Genomic DNA, 23802 nt, shown 5'->3' with positions numbered 1-23802 from the left:
TTTTTTTTAAAGACTTTGTTTTTCCCCCAAACTGTAAAGTGATAAAGAGGTGGGAAAGACAGAAAAAGTTATCTTCCATCTGCTGGGTCACTCTCCAAATGGCCACAACTTATTTTTTCATTCCATTTCCCCAGGAACATTTGGAAGAGTTGCTTCATTTGGTTATATAATTCAAAAAAAAAAAAAGAATTTGGGGCTGACGCTGTGGCATAGAGGGTGAAGCTGCCGCCTGCAATGCCGGCATTCCATATGTGCACCAGTTTGAGTCCCAGCTGTTGCTCTTCCAATCTACTCCTTACTAATGCGCCTGGGAAAGCAGCAGAAGATGGCCGAGGTACTCAGGCCCCTGCACCCACGTGGGAGACCCAGGTGCAGCTCCTGGCTCCTGGCTTTGGCCTGGCTCAGCCCTGGCCATTGGGGCCATTTGGAATGAACCAGCAGATGGAAGATCGATCTCTCTCTTTAACTCTTTCAAATAAATAAATCTTTAAAAAAGTTTTTTTTTTTTTTTTTTTTTTTTTTTTTTTTAATTTGAGACAGAAAGAGAGTGGGCTTCTATCCATTGGTTCACTCCCCAGACTGGCTGCAATGACCAGGGCTGGAGCCACACTCCAGAAACACAATGTAGGCCTCCCACATCAAGGGCAGAACCCGATCCCTTGAGCCTTCACCTCCTAAGGTCTGCACTGGGGGAAGCTGGACTAGGGGCTGCAGCCAGCGTGGGACAGGGAGTCTGCACCATGAGGCTAAGGCCCACTCCCTGTGCTTCTGTGTCCCTCTCCTACTGCCCATCAATACTTTGCTCAGGTTATTTGTAGTTGTTTTCTTGGGTGCTTTAAAATAATTTGTATGAAAATTTTAACATTAAAAAGTCCTGTTTTCAATGACAGAGGAAAACGAGATGATGCTTCTTGGGAACCTTTACATGCAGAGCTATGATATTTTGCAGAAAAGTTAAAAATATTTACTTGCAATGAATCTTTGGGTATTTATGACTTCATTTGGATCAATGAATGTTTTAACAGTTCATAAAAAGCTTATGGCAGAAGAAAATCAGTCGTTTTAAATAAAAAAAAGCCATAAATTTATTGCAAATCTAGAAGTACCAGAATGTCACCAATACAGAACAAACCACCAGTCTTGCTTTTATTTTCTTCCAGACATGTAAGATCTTGATTACTGACATACAGAAGTTGGCATACATTTTTTCTTCATGCAGTTAACAGAACGGACATAGAGCAGATCCCTCAGAAATCAGTTATAAATATTAAATTGTATGGAACATTCATAGTAAAAAATACGTTGTAAAGTGCTGAAGTCATTTGACTCTGCAGGAACTACCAGGCGCTCAGAGCCCCTCTAGGCAGTGCCGGACGGGCTGCCTCCAGCCGGCTCTCGGTGCGTCTGCGTTCCACAGACTTGGTCACCTCCTCCCCGCCCTCCCCAGAGTTTTACAGATTGTCCTATTTCTATGGCTGATAAAATGCTATACAAAAATGTAGCCAGCGGTGATGAACTATGCCACTCTCATTTCAGTGCACAGAAAGATTCAAGCTTGTGTGTACCTGTAACCAAACTAGGCTTGTTATATTTTTCCCCCTGAGTTGTCATAAATTAACAGTAAAGATGAAGAAAGGTGGAGCAGCGAGCACCGACCATCACCTGCAGGGCGAGAGTCAGTAGACAGGTGAGCAGCTCACCTCACACCCTCACACGTGCCCCTCGACAGAAAACTGCTAACGAGAACGCTACACGACACACTGACACCCATGGAAGCGATCCAGCCACGCTCCATGGAAAACATCAAATTGCAAATTTCTAACGCACGATGGCAACGTAAATGTCTTTGCTACTCCTAGAAAATACAGAAATGCTTCAACCCTTAGATGTTTGCTCTTTAAAAAAAAAAAAAAAACAATCATAAATGTTTCAACAATTCAATGAAATATAATTCTGATCAAAGAAGATCCTCAAGTATTCTTAGGTGATGAGACAAATTACTTTTAAAAGCTAAGGCGATTTGCTATCCATGTCTCCCCTTTTAAATCGTGGACACTGCCTTTAATCAGACTGAAGAAGCATGACAAGCTGGCCTTTTAGGAGAGTCACTTTACAAGATAAGAAGAATTCTTTGAGGCATTAAGAGGATTGCAGAAAAGAGGTAAAGGATGCTGCTGTGTCTCAGATTCTATGTTTTATCTCTTTTGATTAATTATTCTAGAATAACTTAATAATAAATAGTGGTTTAAATTAAAGACGCTACAATCATATATTTTTGAATAAAAGTAACAGGAAACACCTTTTCAAATGCAGTTTTGTATATTCTGTACTAAAATACCTCTGGTGATGACTGGCCATTAAAAGAAGTGGTGATCTTCACATTTATGAAGTTCAAGTTCTATATATTGAAAAAAAAAGTTTATTAGTCAAATGCTTGGTCTTAAACTATGCTTCATTCCCATGCAATGTTTGGCAAATTCAGAGGCCATAATTTGTTAATGAGAAACTCAGTGTTTTCCAAAGCATTTAAAAAATGTATTCATATTTCTGCAAATTGCCAAGTTTTTAAGTGATTGGTTGGAGTTTGTTTTTTTAATGGTGAATTTCAGTGGCCTGGGTCATGTGTCGGTTTGTAGGATAGTAGTTCATCACGAGGAAGGGCTCTTAGAACCACCCCATCAGTCCATGTCCCTGTGTGAGCCCTGGAATGTGAATGCTGTCTTTGTATTGCTACGGAATGCAGCCAGATTGATACATGGAAGAGTGTTTGGTTGGTTTTGTTTTGGCTTAAAAAACAAGCAAAAAGGAAAATTTAGGGAAAAAAAAAGATGGTAGTGTGTTCACACATACATTCCCTTTAAAATGCAGTGTTGAGAGTGGGACAGAGCGGTGGGCCCCTCTGCCCCAGCCCCTCACTGGTCTCAGCTCCAGCCACTATCACGGCTCCTGGAACACAGGAAAGCCAGTCAGACTGGCTCCGTTTTCCCATGGCCTCTATGCTCATTTTTCCCAAGATCCATTTCCAGGAAGTCTTCAGGGATGTCTTCCAGAACCTTCCCGCGGTGACTCTCGACTTGCGTTCCACCTGAATGTTGATGCTGGCACAGTCCCTTTTTGCATGGTCTTACCAGGGCCAGGCACAGGGCAGCCATGGCCATGCCAGCTGCACAGGAGTAGAAGGCCCTGCTGTAGATCTTACTCTGGTCCACCAAGAGACCTGGGAGAGAGCATCGGCACTTGTTAGCAACATCGTTCTGGACACAAACCCTCTCCCCCGGGGCTCCCGTTCAGTTCAGGGACTTCTCAGTTTCTTTGCTTTCCTCCTCTTACTATTTTTTTCCTTTTTCTTTTATTAAAGAGTTATTTTTATTTATTTGAAAGCCAGAGCCACAGAGACAGGGAGAGACAAAGAGAAAGGTCTTCCATCCGCTGGTTCACTCCCCAAATGGCCACAATGGCCAGAGCTGGCCCGATCTGAAGCCAGGAGCCAGGAGCTTCCTCCAGGTCTCCCACGCGGGTGCAGGGGCCCAAGGACCTGGGCCATCTTCCACTGCTTTCCCAGGCCATAGCAGAGAGCTGGACCAGAAGAGGAGCAGCCAGGACTTGAACCAGCATCCATATGGGATGCCGGTGCTGCAGGCCAGGGCTTTAACCCACTGAGACACAGCACCAGCCCCGTTATTTTGTTTTTCTAAAGAAAAGGATGGTAAAGGCAGAAATCTTGACTCGACTGGAGAGAAGAAATGAACTAGAGAAACACACGACATCCTTAGCACCGACAACATCCAGCCGCTAACTTGTTCTTCAGGGGTGAAGTCTCTCTCTAAAATGCGGCACAGTTAGATGCAGGGTTTTCCTGAAAAACATGAGGGGTCTTCAAAAAGTCATGGAAGATGTGTCTTATGAAAAAGTTGGATTTCAACAAATTTTTTTCCTTGAAAATAAACTTATTTTTTAATCCCATTTTCCATAAACTTTTGGAAATGTCTTTAGGTTCTTAGTAGGGAGAGAGCTGTATTACGTTCCACTTGAGTTCCCTCCGGGTGTCTCTTTACAGGGGCTCAGACTGCTAATCACAGTAGCTTTAAGGCCCTGTACCTGATCTAAGGAAACACATGCACATCCTTTCTAGAAGGAACTGTTCTATATTCACCCACGGAGAACTCACAGAGCACTTGCTCTGTGCCTCATTCCAAAACACCCTTCCCCGAAGGGAAGATGCCTTCCAGAAGTGCCTGAGTTCTGATATTCCAAAAGTCACAGGGTTGTTGGAACGAGCAAAATCTGTGTTCCCGTGACAGCAGGACGATGGGAAAAGCAGGAGCAGCCTGGATGCCACACGGACTCTGATCCTGAGCGGCTCTCCAATCTAACTGCTCGGGCTCTGGCTTCACTTCTTTGGCCTTTAATTTCCTCACATTTATTTAACTTTCAATGTATTTATTTAAAAGGAGGAGAGAGAGAGAGAGAGAGAGAGAGAGAGAGAGAGAGAGATTGATTGATTGACTGATTGATTTTCTCATCTACTAGGTCACTCCCCAGCTGCTCTCAATAGCTGGGGTGGGCCAGGCTGTGTTTGGAAGCCAGGACTCTCAGTCTAGCTCTCCCATGTGGGTACAGGGACCCAACTACTTGAGCCACTGCCCATTGCCCGCCAGGGTACAGATGGGCAGGAAGCTGGAATTGTGAGGGGAGTTGGTCCACGAACCCAGGCACCCAGAGAGGGGACGGACACATCCCAGGTGGCACGTTAACTGATACACCCAGCTCCTGCCCCAGTTCCCTCCTATTCAAATCAAGAGGTTTGGCCCCGGGTGGGAGGGAAGTTATGGGGGGAGGGGAAGCCATTGTAATCCATAAGCTGTACTTTGGAAATTTATACTCATTAAATAAAAGTTAAAAAAAAAAAAAAGAGGTTTCGCCCTGGGCCATCTCTGAACCCTGGTGGCTCTAGGAGTCTATGAAACTATAAAAATGGAAGTAGACTTTAAAAAAAAAAAAAAAGAATTTGGCTTGCACGGGAAGCCGGCACAGCCAGCACAGGGAAGGCAGACAAGGGCTTGAAATTACCTGCGAGGGGCGGTCCGGCCAGCCCCGCTACGCTCTGAATGAAGACGTACACTCCCGCGGCGGAAGACATCTTCTCAATGCCCACCACGTCATCCTCGGCGAGCAGCGGAATGTGGGTGCCCCCGATCGTTCCAACCATAATCCCAAAGAACACGCTGCACGACATCAGTCCCCAGAAGCCAGCAGCAAACGTGAAGGCAAACAGAGACACCGTCAGCAGGATGACGCAGATGAGTTCGATGTAGATCTTCCGGATGGGCTCTCGGTTGAGCACGAAGCCAGCGCCGATCCTCCCGAACACCTCGGCGATCGCCATGGTGGACAGGAGGAAGGCAGCCCGGTCCTGATCGATGCCCAGACTGATGCCCAAGGGAATGATGTACAGAGAAGGTGCAAAGAATCCCAGCGTGGCAAAGAGGCCGAATAACGCATAACAAATAAAACTCTTCTCTTTCAGGATCGAGAAGTCCAACAGGGGGGCTTTCTCGGCGGTGTGCGCGGAGCCCGTCCTCCCCAGGGTCCGCGGCGTGTCGGCCTTGGGCTCGGGTTCGGGGTTAGCATGACTAGGCACATTTTTCGGTGAGGTAGTTAGTTCCACTCCTGAGTCAATGGAGTCTATTGAGGTGCGCGTTTTCTCATTTTCAAGCATGTATTGCACTTCTTTCCGGTTCTCCCGAATCTCGAGGGTGACCGTCTTGGGGGACCCTGATCCTCTGATGACGATCGGCCTGAGCAGCGCCCCGCAGACCACGATGTTCAGCTGCAGCAGGCCCACGAAGAAGAGGCTGTACCTCCAGCCAATGCGCTCCTTCAGGGCTGTGATGGCTGGGAGAGGCGGGAGCAAGGAAGCAACAGAATCCAAGGTCAATCAGGCACCCAAGGACGGGGAAAATAGCAAGAAGACACCTGGCTGCAGAGTTACCCAGAATTCGTCTAAAATGCACTCAGCAGTGAATCTGGGCCAGCCTTCCTCCTAGGTTCTGTGCACTTGGGAAGCAGTAAGGCCGTAGACTTACTTGGTGCACAGTAATTGTATGGAAAGCACAACTTTCCAGCCCGGCTTTCCAAAAGCGTTTGAAGAGGGCACTCTTCCAGGTAGAGGCGCTAGAAGTGAGACAGGTTTGAGCCGGACACCAAGGTTTGGCCATCAGCAGCCTGCAGGCCGCTCCGACCCACTGCCGGTCCTTGTCACTAACGTGTACCTGAACCCGGCTCTTTCATTCACATGGTCCAAGGACGCTTTTGTGCCCAGCAGCAGGATTCGGGACTTGGGACAGAGACTACGCGATCTGCACAGCCGGAAAGATGCACTTTGTGACCTTCTACAAAACGAATTTACCAACCTCAGAACAGCATCATTGACACATCCGCTCGCTCCATCCTGAGGCATAATGGATCGAATGAGAAATAACCCTAACGGCTCGCATGGGTGTCCTGGAATTAAAGGACCCATTCTCCCGTCCCCACCTGCAGCACGTCTTGTGCTGCAGCTCTGCTGCTTCCTGCCACTGAGGTGGGGCCTCGGCTGCTGGCCAGCGGCAGCCCTCAGGGCAGCTCTGGACATGGGAATGTGGGGCCGAGGCCATGGCCAAGGCCAAGGAGAGCGCGGAGGTCTGCAGTCCCAGTAGGATCACGCAGGTACCATAGAGCATCGTCCCAAGCATCTAGGAAAGGTTAAGCGATGTTCCTCATCACCTCATTCTCCTCTTTCGTAGGGGACAGTCGAGTCTGGTGGTGAGTCGGTTAGCCAGGAGACTGGCCTAGTGAGCGAGCCCCACGCTCCTTGGGGGACCTCATCTGTTTTATTCGTAACCTTGCTCCCCCATTAATATCGAAAACTTAAAGTCACAAAATAGTTTATGCTTGGGTATTTCTAAATACCCATTCCTCATCTGGCATTAATTGGTCTAATTTTCCTTTTTCTCTTTTGCATTTCTTGAATGCCTACAACATAGCTGGGGTGGTGCCTGGTGCCAAGGCACAGACCGACTAAGACACACTCTCCCCACTCATAATCCATTGAGTCTCTCTTCAACATTTTATTTTTAAAAATGTCAAGTCCAGGGCTGGTGCTTTGGCATGGCAAGTAAAGCCACTGCCTGCAGTGCCAGCATCCCTTATGGACACTGGTTTGAGTCCTGGCTGCTCCACTTCTGATCCAGATCTCTGCTATGGCCTGGGAAAGCAGTGGAAGATGGCCCAAGTCCTTGGGCCCCTGGAAGAAGCTCCAGGCTCCTGGTTTTGGATCGGCCCAGCTCTGGCCATTGTGGCCCTTTGGGGAGTGAATCAGTGGATGGAAAACCTCTCTCTCTCTCTCTCTCTCTCTCTCTCTTTCTCTCTCTCTCTCCTTCTTTGTAACTCTTCCTTTCAAATTAAATCAATTAATTAGTCTTTAAAAATCTCAAATCCACAAAGTGGAGAGAAAGTCACCTATGAGGGGATGCCTGCCCTTTGCCCAAATTCAACAGTTGACATTTTCTTTGCCTCTCCACGCCAGCATGTATTTCTGTATGCACACTCGCATTGGTTTCTCGGAACCATCTGCAAAGTTTCAGGTGTTATGACACATCACCCCTAATTACTTCTGCCCACATCTCCTACGAACAAAGGCAACTCACTGACTCGTTAATCAAGAAATGTCTCCAAGGTTATCTGCTCACTACTTTAGTTAGTTTTCTCAAAATTCACATAATGATGGTAAGATAGGAAATAAACCAGGGCTAAAAATTTTGCTCACTAGGGCAGGCATTGTGGTGTAGCAGGTTAAGCCTCTGCTTGGGACTGCCACATCCCGTATCAGAGCGCCTGGTTGAAGTCCAGGCTCCTCCATACTTCCAATCCAGTTTCCTGCTAATGAGGTTGGGTGGGAGGCAGTGGCTAATGGCCCAGTTACTTAGGTTCCTGTGGGAGGCAGGATGGAGTTCCTGGCTCCTGGCTTCAGCCTGACCCGGGCCTGGCTGTTGCTGGCATTTGGGGAGTGAAAAAGTAGATAGAAGACCTCTCCCTCTGTCACTCTGCCTTTTAAATTAATAAATCTTAAAAAAATTTATTTTTGCTGAGATTATCCACATACACAGATAATAAAACTAACTTTATTAGCCTACTTTAAGTCCACACTGAACGTAGCTCTCTTGACAAAGGAGAGGAATATTAGCATGAACAATTTCAAACCATTAAATCATCTTGGAATACACATCAAGAAAGCCACACCACTGAATATGTGCCATGTATCTTTTTATTCCGTAAAGCTGGACTGTTACTAAAATGGTTTGAACTCCTAACATAGGAGTTAGGGAAGATACATCTTAAAACTGTGCTGTGGAAGAGAAAACAAACAACCCTTCGTTAAAATATTGTTTTATTTTTTGCATCTACTTGAAAGGCAGAAGGAGAGATCTTTTATACCCTGGTTCACTCCCCAAATACCTGCAACAGCCAGGGTTGGGCCAGGCCAAAGCCAGGAGCCCAGAATTCTATTTGCGTCTCCCTTGAGGGTGGAAGGAGCCCAAGTACCTGAGCCGCCGTGGGCTGCCTGCCAAGGTGCAGCAGCAGGAAGCTGGACCAGGAGCGGAGCAGCTGGAACTGGCACTCTGATACAGCATGCGGACATCCCACGCAGTGGCTTCACCCATGGAGCCACCACGCCCGCCCCATTCCGTATGCAATCAGAATCATCCACACTGTGGGCAAAAGTTCTCTTAGCAAGAATACCTGAGGGCAGGCTTCATGTTCCCCACGCATACGTAGACTGCTGTAGCCCACCTACCTGGTGCGAAAGCAAACACAGCAAAGCACTCTCCCGTGGAGGCGACCGCCGTGACTATGGAGCGTCTTTTGTCAAAGTACTGGGAGAGAATGGTGACAGCGGGAAGAAAGCTAAAGCAGTATCCCAGACCTGTGAGGGAGAGAGCCACGGAGAGCAGTGAGAACCACGCGCTGACCAGCGCGGGAAGGCTGCACGCAAAGGGCCTGGATTGTTGACTTTTGAATCGCACATTCTGGAAATCAAGTAACTCATTCTGGAAAAAAGGTGACGTAGCAAAGAAAAATGGGTTTTATTGCCGGTCTGGGCAAGCTGCTCCATTTGTTTTGGGATGCTAGGAGTATCAAAACTCTTTTCTATTTTTAACTTATCTGCACTTAAAAAATTTATGTAATGAATATAGTGTTTATATAAGGGTACTTTTAAAAGTTTGGAAAATACAACTAAAAGATAATGTTTCTTTTGGTCAAGTTTTTTCATAATTATCATTTTTCATGAACTTTTGAAAGACATCCCATATGCTTGCACTGCAAAATTTTTTTGCCCCAAAATCAACTTCTTTTAATTCCGTTTTCCCAAGAACTTTCCAAAGCACCCTCATGTTAGACTTGTATTTAGAAATAAGTCTCTGGACATGTATTGAAAGGCAGAGAGACACACAGAGAGAAACAGAGCTCCCATCTGTTGGTTTGCTCCCCTAAATGCCTGCAGTGGCAGAGACTAGACTGGGGCTGAAGCCAGGACCTAGAAACTCAATCCAGGTCTCCCACAGGGGTGGCGGGAACCCAATTCCTTGCACCGTTACTGCTGCATCCCAGGTCTGTGCTGGTAGGAGCTGGAATTAGGAGCCAGAGCTGGAAATCAAACCAGGCGCTCCAGTGCAGGACTCGGGCATCCCAGCTGCTAGGCGAATGTCTGCTCCTGGGAAAAATGTTGAGTGTGAAAATCTCAACTTGTACGATTGTGTATGCATGTGTGTATATAAATATACCTACGGGCAGGTGTGCATGTCACAGGTTGATGCTCAGGACCAGAGTGTTCCAGATTTCAGATATGCCTGGGCTTTGGAATCTCTGCATATCCATAGGGAGATATTTTGGTGATGGGAGCCAAGTCTAAACATGAAATTCATTTATGCTTCATACACAGCTTATACATGGAGCCTAAATGTCAATTTTTTTTTACCATATTGTAAATTAGTATGCGTATGAAACAAACCTTTCATGATGTGGAATTCTCTATTGGTGGCATCATGCAGGAGCTCAGAAAGGCTCGAATTTTGGAGCATTTGAGGGCGTGACTTTCCGGATTAGGATACTCAGCTTCTTAGTAGCAGCACTATGGTGCAGCAGGTTAGGCTGTGGCATTGTGAATCGGAGCATGGTTCAAATCCCAGCTGCTCCACTTCCAATCCAGCTCCCTCCTAATGCGCCTGGGAAGGCAGCAGAAGACGGCCCGAGTGCTTGGGCCCCTGCCACCCAGCAGGAAGCTGGAATCATGAGTGCAGTCAGAACTTGAACCCAGGCGCTCTGATATGGGATGCAAGCATCCCAAGGGGCATCTTAACTGCCAGGCCAAATGCCCCACGACAGAACTTGTGCGCTGAGGAGGAACACTTACCTGAGAGGACCCCGATGGTGATGTACATGTGATAGACCGCTTGTGAGAAGGAGGCTATCACCATCCCAGTGCTGACCAGCACTCCTCCCAACATCACTGCCACCCGGTGTCCACAGCGATTGCTCAGGACTGCGGACAGGGGACCTGCAGGAAGAACGCAAAGGCTTCGTTACTTACAGGGGTCTGGGGGTGAGCTGCAGTCACCTGCTAGTCTGGGGCTTGCAGACTCAGTATGTCCATACAATGGCTGCTTAAGTCGATTCCGCAATTATGCTGGCAATAATCCAAATCAGACAAGACGTTTCAGGCTCTCCAAAGAGAAAGTCAGGGGCCAGCATTATGGTACAGCAGGTTAAGCTGCCACTTGCAATGCCAGCATCTCATATCAGAGTACCAGCTCAAATCCCAGCTACTGTGCTTCCCTGCTAATGCACCTGGGAAAGCAGCAGAAGATGGCCCAAGTACTTGGGCTCCTGCCACCTATGTGGGAGACCCGGATGGAATTCCTGGATCTCGGTTTCAACTTGGCCATTGTGGCTACTTGGGGGAGTAAACCAGAGGATGGAAGTGCGCTCTCTCTCTCTCTGTCTGTGACTCAGCCTTTCAAAAGAATAAATACATAGAGCTTAAAAAAATAAAGAGAAAGCCAGGGTAACAGTAAAACAACTTATATATCAGTATAAAAACTGATATTTTTAGATAAGAGGTTTTGACTCACAATGAGTGTCTACAAAGTCAGAGATGCATTTATGTTGTTTATGTGATCCCACGACAAAAACTGGGTTTTCTGTGATGACCTGAATAATTTTTTTCTCTATACTCACCACTTTGGATTCTTTTTCAATTTTTATTTCATTTATGGGGGTGGGGGAGAGAGAAAGCTCCCATCCTCTGATTCACTCCTCAAATGGCTGGGGCTAAGGCGGGCAGAAGCCAGGAGCTGGAAACCCAATCTGGATCTCCCAGAGGTGGCCGGAACCCACTAGGTCACCCATCCCACACTGCTGCCTCCCAGAGCCCACATTAGCAAGAAGCTGGAACCAGGAGCTGGAGCTGGATCCTGAACCCAGGTCCTCCCACGTGGGATGTGGGTGTCCACAGCTGGCATCTCAACTGCTGGCACAAACGCCCACCACTGGGCTCTTTTTCAAAAGCTCCATTTGGGAGTCAAAAGCTGGTTAGTTTCATGTGAGTTTCCTGAAAGTGATATAGAATGAAAGCAGGGTGAATTCTTGGTCATCATAGGAAATTAACTTCCTACTTATATATTGCTTTATATCAACTTAAGCCTACTGATAGGTGAACCATTGAGACTGGGGCTGGGAAGAGCAACATGGAACATGCTGGGTAGAAAGGGAAGAGAAACAAGGATTCCACATTGTGGGGTTAGTGCATGTGTTTCTGTTATGTTTCGTTATTAGAATGCACACTAATATTGAATGTAGCTCATAAGGAGGCCACCACTATCTTTTCAAGCGAGTGTGTCAGCTCAAAGCAGTAACAACTGGAATAATAGCACTGAGAATTATCTTCTGGTATAAGAATATTAACAGGAAATTTCTAGTTGACTACAAAATTAGCTTTGGTTATAAAAGAGCTGAAACTTGGCCGGCGCCGCGGCTCAATAGGCTAATCCTCCGCCTAGCGGCGCCGGCACACCGGGTTCTAGTCCCGGTCGGGGCACCGGATTCTGTCCCGGTTGCCCCTCTTCCAGGCCAGCCCTCTGCTGTGGCCAAGGAGTGCAGTGGAGGATGGCCCAGGTGCTTGGGCCCTGCACCCCATGGGAGACCAGGAAAAGCACCTGGCTCCTGGCTCCTGCCATCGGATCAGCGCGGTGCGCCGGCCGCAGCGCGCCGGCCGCGGCGGCCATTGGAGGGTGAACCAACGGCAAAGGAAGACCTTTCTCTCTGTCTCTCTCTCTCACTGTCCACTCTGCCTGTCCAAAAAAAAAAAAAAAAAAAAAAAAAAAAAAAAATAAAAGAGCTGAAACTTAAGCTTTGGGATTTTCTTTTTATTTAGATTACTGAGTGTAACATTTTGGTACTAATTCACTTAAATGATTGTCCTGAGAAAACACACATGCCGCGATGTAAAAATTAGGCATGTTAATGCCCAATGAAATCTACACGAGCGTGAGGACTGATAAATTCCCACTTTACCCAGTGGATAAACACACGAGGAGATGCTTTTTAAGACATCAGATGGTCGGCAGTGAACTAATGTTAAACAAGGGCTTTAACTTAGCATTAACTTCATACATGATCGCTCCATTAGGGCATTAGGGTAAAGTTAGGGAAGCTTAAATTCAGCCTGGTTAACTTTTGAGATAAGGTCAACGCTCAGAAAACCCTTGGCGTTGCTTCTGGCAGATGAACTCAGGAGCTCTAGTGTGTGTTCAAATTACGCCTATGTGGAACCAAGTAAAAATTAGTTTGCAAAAGTGATACTGAAATACTGTGCAATGATGCATTAGCGAAGTCCTGTAGGGAAGCAGGTGTCTGGAATTTGGTTTCCTTAGGACAACAGGGGGGGCTTTAAAAAGTCCGTGGAAAAATGAAATTCAAAGGTAAGTTAATTTGGTGGCAAAAAGTTTTTGAAACCCCAGGAGCTGGCACTGTGGCGTAGCTGATAAAGCCACCGCCTGCAATGCCAACATCCCATGTGGGTGCCAGTTTGAGTCCTGGCTGCTCCATGTCCAATCCAGCTCTCTGCTAATGTGCCTGGGAAAAGCAGCAGATGATGGCCCAAGGCCTTGGGCTCCTGCACCTACACGGGAGACCTGGAAGAAGCTCCTGGCTCCTAGTTTAGGCCTGCCCCTGCTCCAGCCATTGTGGCCATTTGGGGAGTGAACCAGCATGTGGAAGATCTCTAACTCTGCCTTTCAAATAAACAAATACATCTTAAAAAAGAGAGAAATCCTCAAGCAGTGTTTTCATAATCTGTATCCCATGAGCTTTCTGAGACTCCTCGTATTTGCCATCCTTTCACCCAGATGATGGTTCTTCTTCGGGTCTGCAGCCTGTCTGCCAAGCATGCTTTCTGAGACCGAGGAGTGAGGAGCCAAATGCTCCGCGGATTTGCAGACTGACCACATCCTCAGGGAACCGGGTTTACTGCTCTCCTTTGCGGAGTCCCAGGAATGGACAGAGGTGGCTGGTAAATACGTCTGTTTAGTTGAAGGCACTCAGAGTTGGCGAGAAGGCTGTTCACTGTAGTGCCTCTTGCTTCTTGCCAGTCCCCAACCCGTATTCCTTTTTGAGACGAGAACACACATGGGCAAATTAAAAGGGGCTGTGTTGTGGTTGGGCTGAAAGGCGTACTAACCTGTAAACGTTAAGACAAACACACATATTGATACTATCCATGAGATCCTGCTGTTGGATTCATCAAAACTGTCCATTAAGTCATTAAAGAAGACACCAAAGGACTTGATGATGCCATAGGTGAAGACTTCAATGAAGAAAAAGGAAACAGCTACTACCCAGCCCCATCCTCCATCAGGCACTTGAGTATACACATTGGTTCCAGAACAAAGTGTTGATTTCTTTTGGGTCATTCTTAATCTGAAACAGAAAGTGAAAAAAAAAAAATCAGAACAGCAGTAGCAGGAGGGCCGAAGATGCTCATACTCTTTGGCAAACAACAGATCAGAGCCCCCTCACCACCACGGCTTTGGTTGTTGACTATTTAAACCATGTGCTATTCGTATAGCATCTTTGGACAACTTTCTCTCCTTCTCTAATCTGTCACCTGTCTTTGTGTTGCACAACTTGGAGGTAAGAATTCCCAGTGACATTGAAAAAAGAAAAAAGGGAATCAGAGCAGAATATTGGGGATACTCTGAAGGAAGACAGTGTGGTCACTAGATCAAGTATTGATGCTGACTTTGAAGGAGACAGCCCAGGAAAGAAAGACTAGATTGACAAGGGAATGAAACCTGGCTTGGGCAGGGAGGGGACCTTTAGCCTAATGTGTAAGGTGCCTGCTTCCCACACTGGAATAGCTAAGTTCGAGTCTCAGCTCCAGCTTCTTGCTAATGCAGACCCTGGGAGGCAGTGGTGATGGCTGAGTAATTGGCTCCCTACCACCCACATGGGGTAACCTGGATTGAGTTTCTGGCTCCTTGCTTTGGCCCTAGCCCAGCCCAAGTCCACTGTGCGTATTTGGGGAGCGCATCAGTGAATGGGAACTCTGCCTGTCCATCTCTGTCTCTCAAATAAATCAAATAAAATTTTAAAGCAAATGAAGTCTAGATAAAGGAGGTGAAGCGCAAACACAGTATTTCTAGCACCTTCCCCAGGATAAGGGGTTGAGATGCCATGTGCATCCCTGCTTGATGCCCCTGGACATTCAGGTCATCCAGCCAACTCTGCTTTCCACTCAGTGAGCAACACTCTGAGGATGTGTGCCCCACGTGGCTGTGCCTGCACGGACAGAATGTCACCGTCAGTCAAAACGTGAGCATTCTGTCTTCTGGAGTTCCTCAAGGTTGACCAACACCTGGTATATTAGCAACCGAGCATCTCAGCACACGATGAATATTCTAGAATATAGCGACTGGTCTGGGCACCAGTTACCTTAGCCAAGTTACCCCTGACCTGCCTGTGCCTTTCCCAGTTGCAGCCAACACCAGAACAAACCGAACCTGTGCTGTGACACCTCCAAGGAAGAGGAGACCCTGCATGTAACACTGGCGTGACGTGGGTCGAACTTCTGGATTGGGCTCGCACAGGGATACCGTCCCTTTCAAAGCCTCTGCAATTTCATATGCTCTGGATCAGTGGTGTGAATTCATAGTCCAACTAAAATTAATATTTATAACAACACACGAGTTCCTGATTGCAGAGTTCTTAATGGCCACTAACCTTAAGTTTAGGAATTCTTTATACACCATTGTATACAGGTGAATTTTCAAAATGCCCAGGTGTGTCCTTTTTCTAGCCATCCATGGTTGCATTCAAGTTGTAATGCAAGGCAACTGAAAAATGCATTTTCAAGATTTGCCAGTAGGGCTGGTGCCGCGGCTCACTAGGCTAATCCTCTGCCTTGCGGCGCCGGCACACCGGGTTCTAGTCCCGGTAGGGGCACCGGATTCTGTCCTGGTTGTCCCTCTTCCAGGCCAGCTCTCTGCTGTGGCCAGGGAGTGCAGTGGAGGCTGGCCCAAGTGCTTGGGCCCTGCACCCCATGGGAGACCAGGAGAAGTACCTGGCTCCTGCCATTGGATCAGCACGGTGCGCCGGCCGCAGCGTGCCGGCCGCGGTGGCCATTGGAGGGTGAACCAACGGCAAAAGGAAGACCTTTCTCTCTGTCTCTCACTGTCCACTCTGCCTGTCAAAAAAAAAAAAAAAAAAAAAAAGATTTGCCAGTTTCTGATCTTAAGACTCAGATCCTGAATCTACTCCATAAACCTCTAAAAGCAGCAAACCTGACCTCACGATATCACGCATGTATTCTTCGTGCCACTCCCACCAGACCCTCGTATGTGGGAAAGAGCATACACTGTGCCCTGACCAGGAGTTGCTTGAATGAAACAGAGCACGCGGTGCTTCAAGAAGCGCATGCTCCCTAGGGCAGAGGCCTCTCTGCCTGTCGGCGCGTGTTGATGCGTCGGCCTGACAGCCAGTGGAAAGGTGTGAAGGGCAGTGAACCACGGCCGGGGGCAGGCTGGGCAGCCGCAGAAGGGACTGCCATTAGCGGTCCCCAACGTTAGCAGTTGAGCTCAAACAGGAAGCAGGCCCCCCCCCGCCCCCCAGCAAAGGCACACGAGTGAGGTTTTCACAGCATCCCTCCCGCACCGGCCTTGCAAAGGTCACTCTCAAGATGAGGCAGCTGGGCCAGTGGAGTGAAAATGGCAGCAGGCTTTTAAAATCCAGAAGGCCAAAATAAAATTAAAAAACAAACAAAAAACAAACAAACAAACAAACAAAAAAAAACACAAGGGCTTCCCAGTGTTGGCTTTAGGAGAGCAGGGAGGGGGCATTGGTGGGCAGGAGGGCGGTGGTGGCGGCAGGAGGGCGGTGGTGGCGGCGAGCCGGCCGCCTGCGCCCCTTCCATCCCACTCCCCTGGCCGGCCATCCCTGCAGGCTCTCCCTCGCGAGGCCACGACTCCTTTCATTGCCACTTAACTGGCTCCGTGTGTCTGGTACGATTAATCTTTGTGAAATGCTGCACAGTCATGGCATTTTTCGGTGGCTTTTCCTCTTCCTGGAGGAGAAAAAGCCACTAAGCAGCCCGGCTCTCAGCGTCCTGCCTAAGTGGGCCCCAGTCTGCCTTTGTGGCCTGATTTCTTCTGTTCTAAGTCTGGACTCTCTGACCATGGTCCAAATGGGCCCCTCTCGGACCCTGGTCTCTCCCGGTCTTGACTTTGGCCATGTCATCTCCCCAAATCCTCTTTTCATAATGCTTCCTCCAACCAACTCAAGCTAAGGGGCTTTTCTCCTTTGTGTGTGTGACAGGTCTCATTTCAGGACGGGGTGTCACTGACCTTTATGTATTTATGCTACTTGCTCAATTAAACACACGCTCACAAAATCTGGGGCCTAAATCTCTTTTCTAGCCCTCTATACCTTGCACTTCACTTTCATTGATTTTTTTCCAACCAGGTTCCAGAGCCTTCATTTTCACTGTAGGAGTGCTCCAGGGAAGAGACTATGAGATGGTCTCTGCCCCCACAGATGCAAATATGCTTCTGATACTAACGCAGAACCTTAAGGCTGAAATGTGTCCTATTGAAGTCTTTCAGCCAACCCTTCAGAAATGTCAGCACAGTAGTCAGGCCTAACTGGCTACCAAGTCCAACATCATATTAGCACAACGGTTCTAACCTAGAAGGTCTTCATGGAGGGCTCAGGACCAACTTGAATAAAAATATATTGGGATAAAGCTTGAAAAAGGCCCCCAGGAGGCGAGTTGAACCTCTCTGTAGCCTACTATCACCGCGGGATCAAGAGATAAATCATGTTTCGGTTGGACTGCACACAGATGAATGACCTGGGCTGCAGTTTTGAATGAGCTGAGCTCACGCCCCATGGTGGGAAGGCTCCCTGTCAGCACAGATTTCAGTTCTGCGGATGGCTGCCCTCTAGCTCACTCTCCTGCCTTGCTGGGTGGCCAGTGGTTTGCAGGATCAGCCTGCGGCCCCCTCTTACAATTGCAGAATGCGGAAGTGGAAAGGGAGCTTGCTGCTCATCTGTGCAAGTCCTCTCTGTAAAATTTACTCATTTTGCAAAAGAAGGGCACTGAGCCCCACAGCCAGGAAGGGACTTGACCCAAATGATCCAGAAGCAACTCTCCCGCTGCCCAGGGCTCCTGCGGAGCAAGCCTCCGGGACAGCCTTTTAAAGGCCCAGGAGGCAGGTGCTTTCCAGAGATGGAGAAACTGCATCCAGATCAAAGCTTTCCCTATTGTGCAGAGGCCTGTGAACCCTTTGGCACTTAACTGTGGGACCTGAGAAAGTCACTTTCACCTCGGTGGGCCTGAGCCAGTGGACAACCTTGACGCTCCATTCAGCTTTAACAGTTGATGCTTTGGAATTTAGCACTGAGTTCTAAGAGGGTATTTCAAAAGGTTCACCAAAAATGGAGTTAGGCCAAGTTTATTTTGGTGCAAAAAACCCCGAAATCCATGCATATGAGGGATCTTGGGAAAGTTTAAGAAAAATGTGTAATACTGTGGGGTTGGCACCTAGCGTAGTGGTTAAGGGACCACTTGGGACACCCACACCCCATACTGGAGTGCCTATTTGAGTCCCAGCTCTGCTCCCAACGCTAGCTTCCTGCCGATGGACACCCTGGGAGGCAGCAGGTCCCTGCTACTCACGTGGGGGACCCGGATTGAGTTCCCAGCTTCTGGTGTCGGCTTGGCCCAGTCCTGGATGTTGCGGACATTTGGAAAGTGAATCGGCAGATGGGAGATCTCTGTCTCTCTCCCTTTCAAATAAAATAAATTAGTAAATTAAATGATGCACAGATTTCAGAAGTTTTTGCACGAAAGTAAACATCCTTTAATTCAGTTTTCCCACAAGCTTTCTGAAGTGTCCTTATATTAGTCAACCTATTCTTCGGGTCAAACGTGTGACCCAAGGAGAGAGCACACATTCTAGATGTGTGCAGGTTCTTGCACACCTGTGTGTCAGGTAGCTGGCCACTGACTAGATCTGATCTACGACAGCTGATAAAACTGGTGGATCTTTTGATTGCCCTATTTCTTTAATTTTCTGAGCCCCTTCTGGGTGATCAATTCCCTTTTTATTTTTTTCCCAAACTCTGCTTTATGTATGTACTTCTCTACTATAGCAGATTCAAATAAAACTTCCCGTACATTCTTGGGTTTTTGAAGGACAGCAATTTTCTTTCTTATAAGGATCATCCTAAAGGAAAGATGATACCTTAAGCCTACTCCTACCCTAAAAAGTTTATGCCTTTAGCATCCTATGTCCTATTATGCAAGCATTGGGCTTTTAAGAGAAGACTACTGTATAGACTAATGATAGAAAAACCTGGTTCCTAATACTTCCTGGCTGCTAACACCTGCATTTTGCATGCAAGATTGCGCTTGCCAGGACCTTGGGAGCAGTCAGCAGCTCTTTGCAGATCCAGGACCTGGCACAGCCCTGGGCACACGGTACCTGCTCACTAAAAGTTGGCCACGTGAAGCCTGAGTCTTATGGCGCCTCAGAGGCAAGGTGCAGCTGCTTCCTTACACAACCACTATCTCATAGATGCTTCTTTCTTCCATCCATCTAGCAGACTGCTGGCCTCTGCAAATAAAGCAACTGAGGCCTGATTTGTGAGTCTGGTTACTTAGAAGCTTCTGAAAATTGCAGAATATGGAAATAACCTGTGCATTTTGGTTTTATGGTCGTGGGAATTTATCGGAAGGGAAAGGATATCCATGGGCGGTGAGGGGATCTCAGTGGCTGGCACGGCCAGGCAGCCCCGAACCACCCTGTAAGACAAGGAAGGCTACAGGCCTTGGAGAATCCCTTGGCCTTCTGAGCATCCCCAACTGGTAAACAAGGGAGCTGACCTGGATTGAGAGGACCTCAGATCTCTTCCTGCCTGGTCTGGTAGGTATTGCCCTGGCTTTGTTTTCGAAGTCCTCGAGCCATATTTGTTGTTTCTGTTTGCCATTAACTGGTGACACAATCTTAGGGAAATCACTTCATCCCTAAATTTCATCATCTGCAAAAGCGAGGGTCTCTCGGGCCTCACCCACCGGACCTGTCTGAACAGGGGCTTCCTCCCACCCTGATGTTTTCCGCAGGAGGCATAACGGCAAAGACTGCTGGGCCACCTGCCGTCTTTCCTAGAGCGGTTGGTTGGCTTAAATAGTCCCTTGGATGAATGGCTCCTCCTCCAAGTGTGGAAATCCGCTCTACCTGGGAGCTTTACTTAGAGGAGAAGAGGCGACCCGAGGGCATGGAAAGTGAACGGGACTGGATTACAGACTGGGACGGTGCCATCCAGGGTCAGTTCAGAGCAAAGTTCAAAATACAGGCTACTCGTGGAGGCAGCGCCCGGGCCAGTGCGCTCTGAGCCTCCCCGTTCTTCTTAAAGGCGTAGCCGGGAGAACCGCTTTTGACAAGTTGTTTCTGGTCCCTGTTGTCAAAACCAGTTTGTATCTACCGGGTGAAGTTCATTTGAATTGTCTATTTAAAAAGAAAAAAAAAAAAGCCAAATCTAACCTGGAAGGCTGCCCCAGCGACACTGAATCATTGCATACAACCGATTCACCACTTCACCAGACCGTGATGTTGAAACCTGAGCCCCTAATTTAAGTGTCCTCCTCAGGAGTTCCACTGAGGAAAGTCTTGTTTTGGAAACCACAGAAGGAAAACTCAGGGTTAGCCCGGCACTCATTAAGATAGAAGGCGCTTTTCCACTCGGCTGCGTTGTTTATTTACATGCTGCGAGTTTCTATCTTGGGCACCTTTCCCTTAATTAGGAGAGATGTTCAACTACATTCATCCACAGGATGTATTGTTAACCCCCCCCCCCCCCCAGAAAAAAAAAATCCGGCCATGGCATAGTGCTTGGGACACAGCGAGAGGCATCACTTAAAGAGACTTCTGCATAAACCCTGGGCATTTTCCCCCTCAACCAAGACACCCATCTTAATGGGATTTACCAAAGCAACAGTCCTAAGAGTCCTGAGACAATCGCGACACCAAGGTGGAAATCTTTTCCTCCGAGGAGGAGCTGGCGCGCAGGAGCTAACTGTGCAGCCAGAACCGGCTTGCAGGTTGACAAGTTGTAACTGCTCTTCCCCAGTGGGCTCCAGGGAGCTTTTCACCGAGACGGACGCGCGCGCCCCCCGCCCAGCCTCCGTGTCGGGGCACATGTCACGCGGCACCTCACAAACTCCTAGCACCTGCCTGCCGCGGTGGGGGAAACGAACAGAAAACATCCACCCCGCAGGAAAACAACCCATTTCCTCCGCTGCACCGGCGCTGCACCGGCGCTTCCCCGCGCCTGGAGCCCCGGCCACCTTGCAAGTTGCGCGGGACCAGCCGCCAGCGGCTGACAGTTCCGCCGGTCAAGGTGCGCGACCCGCGCTCCGCAGGGAAATCCCAGCCCAACCCCTCCACCCCCCGCCGCGGAAACCGGGGGCCACCCCGGGCGGGAGGTGCTGTGTTCCAGGGGTGCGGAGAGGGACCCCACTTTCCCCGGCGTGCGTGCGTGCGCGCGCGAGCCTGGGGAAGGAAGGTACCTCTGACATTTCGCTCTCGTGACGCGCAGGCAACTTCAAGCGGAAAATTCACGGAGGGGCTGAGTCCGCCGCCCCCGGCTCGCCCGACGACCCGAAGTCCCCAACCCGGGGCGAGGGACACCCTAAGGCCAGGCCCTTCTGAGGTCTCTCCCGGACCGCAGCTGTAACCAGGGTCATGGACACCCAACTCGCAGCTGCCCAAACCCGCGACAGCGCGTCCTCCTGGCGGTGGCCCTATTCCCAACTGTCACAGAGAATACCTTCCCCAACAACCTCTCCAAACTGCTCTCCTCAGCTTCCTCGCCCCAAAAATGGCCCCAACAAATATTTTTAAAAAATAATAATAATAAAAAAGAAGCCAACCCCAAGCCCCCACCCCCCACCATCAAACTTTTAAACACGTAAAATAATAAAACCAACTCACCAAGTTAGAAGGGAAGAGAATAAACCCCAAAAGGCTCCCAATAAGGCGGAGGCTTGGTCTCCCCCTCCTTATAAGCCGCTCGGTAACATGAGAAAGGTTTAACCCTTTAGAGGGCGGGCCTCAGTCTGTCACAAGTTGGCTGCGCCGGAGGAGCCGGAGCGCCTTGGCCCCCCACCCACTCCCGCGCCTGGGCCACCCGAGCCACACCCTCCCCCCGCCCCCCACCCCGGCCGCCTGCGCCCGGGCGGTGCGTGCTGCTGCCCGCGCCCCGGCCCCGCGTCGCTGCCTATCTCTTATCCTATACCGGCTGCAGCCGGTCTCCGCCGGCCTCGGGGGCGCGCCGCCGCCGACCATGTGCTGCGAGCGCCGAGCGCCGCCAAGGAGGGGGCCGTCCTGGCGCGCGCGCGCCGGCCCACGTGGACCGGGCGCGCGCCCGCCGCTCGGGCTGGGGGTCACGGAAGGTAACCGCGTCGCTGTCCCGGGCCGGTCGTCTCCGCCAACGCCGCTGGGGTCCTTGGCACCAGTGCGCCAGCCCCCGGCCGGGGCGCGCCCGGCCCGGCCAGACCCCGGCGCTTCGCTGCAGCGTCGGTGGGAGCGGAGCTGGCAGGGTGTTCCGGAGGCGCCTGCAGCCTCTCTTTGGGAACCCCCAGCCGGCGCGCGCGGGGCTCGGGGCCGCCTCCCTTCGCGCAGCCCCCCCTGGCGCGTCCACTGCCAGCCCCGCCCGTGCCCTGAGAATTTGGGGATTTAGGGAGGAAGGGAGGCGCGCGTGCCGGGGTGGTCCCGCACGGCGCTCGCGGCTGCGGCGGCTCCGCGCCCGCCCCGGGCAGAACAGGTTCCTTCCAGTTTGGGTGTGAGCTGCGCGCGCGGCGCCCGAGTTCCTCCTCCGGAGCCCACTTCCCCCAGTTTCGTCAACTCGCGCGTCCCCACAGTGCCCCTGCCGGGGGTGGAGAGGGAGTGCCGCAGTGGGCCCCAGGCCGCTCGCGCCCGGGTAGCTGCGGGTGTCTGGCTTTTCCCCCCAGCTCTGCTGCAGCGGCGGCAGCCGAAGCATCCGCGTTGCGCGAAAAGGGATGTGAGCAGCCAGGCTGAGTCAGCATCCCCGGCCCGGGGCGCGCGCGCACTCTGCCCGCCAGGCGGGAGGCAGCGTCCGCACAGGTGCACGGCCGCCTGGACGCGGGCAGCGCCCTCCCCTCCCCATAAGGGACCGGGATGGGTAGGGGTGCGTACCCCTCATCCCGAAGTCCCCAGCCCCAAGGTCGCTGGGCATTCAGCAGATGAGTCACTGGAAACCTGAGCTCCGAGCTCTTCCTGGGGACAAAGCGTGCGTCTTCGGCTCCCAGGCGGTTCAGAGACCGCTGGGGCGCAGCCTTGGCGTCGCGGTCGCCACCTCGCAATCCCGGGGGAGTTTGGGGACGTGTTTGGAGGCAAAGGCCATAGTCTCCGCATACCCCTGGGGACTTTGGCCCCGGCCGCTCCGTTGCTTGGGGTTCGGAGAATGTGGTTCCGATGCAGAAACTAAGGGCCAGCTAGTTTGGGAGGCTGAGTGGGGAGGGTCGCCACCGGGAGGAGGCGGCGAGCTCGAGTTGGATAAAAGTCGTTCCTTGCTCGCTGGCTCTCTCACGCTTCCCTTTGCAGTCAGCAAGCCCTGGTGTGGGTTTGAGTGGGGAGCCGGTGCTTTGGTGCAGCGTGCCCCGGTGTGCCTGGGACTGCACAGCCAGCGAGCCGCCGAGCAGCTTTGCAGCCTTGTAGGAGTCATTGAACTTCTCAGAGCGTGGATTTCCAGCTGTGTAAAGTGGGGATCGTGGTGAAATCCTCAGAGTAGAAGCGTTTACCTTAGGCTGCCTGTCAAGTGCGCATTCCAGGGACCCGCACGTGGCAAGCCCTCAGTACCTGTCAGCTGCTTGTCATTTATGATTTACAAGGTGTGCCCTGCGGGAGAGCCATTTTGAGTTGTTCTTCAAGGAATCCACGCGTGATGATACTGAGAATGGATTTTAATCATTCAAATGAGAACACTTAGGGGTAAAGTTGGACTGTCAGTGCAGCCTTTGCTGTTTAGGATTTTACCCTTTAATATTTAGGACTTATCACTGCACTCAGTCTGGAAGTGTCGTGATTAATATGATGCTCCGTGGGCCGGCGCCGTGGCTCACTTGGTTAACCCTCCGCCTGCAGCGCCAGCTTCCCATATGGGTGCCAGGTTCTAGTCCCAGTTGCT

General features: G+C 50.1%; 2 protein-coding genes across 9 annotated transcripts in view; one reads left to right on the top strand and one right to left on the bottom strand.

The window, feature by feature from the left end:
- The window catches only part of ARSG (arylsulfatase G), a 132127-nt gene that overhangs the window by 6379 nt on the left and 101946 nt on the right, over positions 1 to 23802 (top strand). The gene's annotated exons all lie outside the window — the stretch shown is intronic.
- On the bottom strand, positions 1061 to 22009 carry SLC16A6 (solute carrier family 16 member 6). 6 transcript variants are annotated; one of them, XM_008271743.4, is made up of 7 exons: positions 21588 to 21721; positions 18272 to 18381; positions 13778 to 14016; positions 10454 to 10597; positions 8837 to 8965; positions 5071 to 5895; positions 1061 to 3217 (listed from the first exon to the last, which is right to left on the bottom strand). In XM_008271743.4, the coding sequence occupies exons 2-7, from the start codon at positions 18337 to 18339 to the stop codon at positions 2967 to 2969; spliced, it is 1656 nt and encodes a 551-aa protein (XP_008269965.2). In that variant the 5' UTR covers positions 18340 to 18381; positions 21588 to 21721; the 3' UTR covers positions 1061 to 2966. The 6 variants fall into 6 exon arrangements, with proteins under 6 accessions (XP_008269965.2, XP_069916503.1, XP_051681837.1 ...); XM_070060402.1 differs by lacking the exons at positions 18272 to 18381; positions 21588 to 21721 and adding an exon at positions 21892 to 22009; XM_051825877.2 differs by lacking the exon at positions 18272 to 18381 and having other exon boundaries at positions 21588 to 21726.

This window comes from Oryctolagus cuniculus, chromosome 17 (genome assembly GCF_964237555.1).
Source record: "Oryctolagus cuniculus chromosome 17, mOryCun1.1, whole genome shotgun sequence".
In the NCBI taxonomy this organism is placed as follows: Eukaryota; Metazoa; Chordata; class Mammalia; order Lagomorpha; family Leporidae; genus Oryctolagus; species Oryctolagus cuniculus.
Note: the sequence above shows the minus strand (reverse complement) of the source record. Positions and strands in the feature narration are given on the sequence as shown.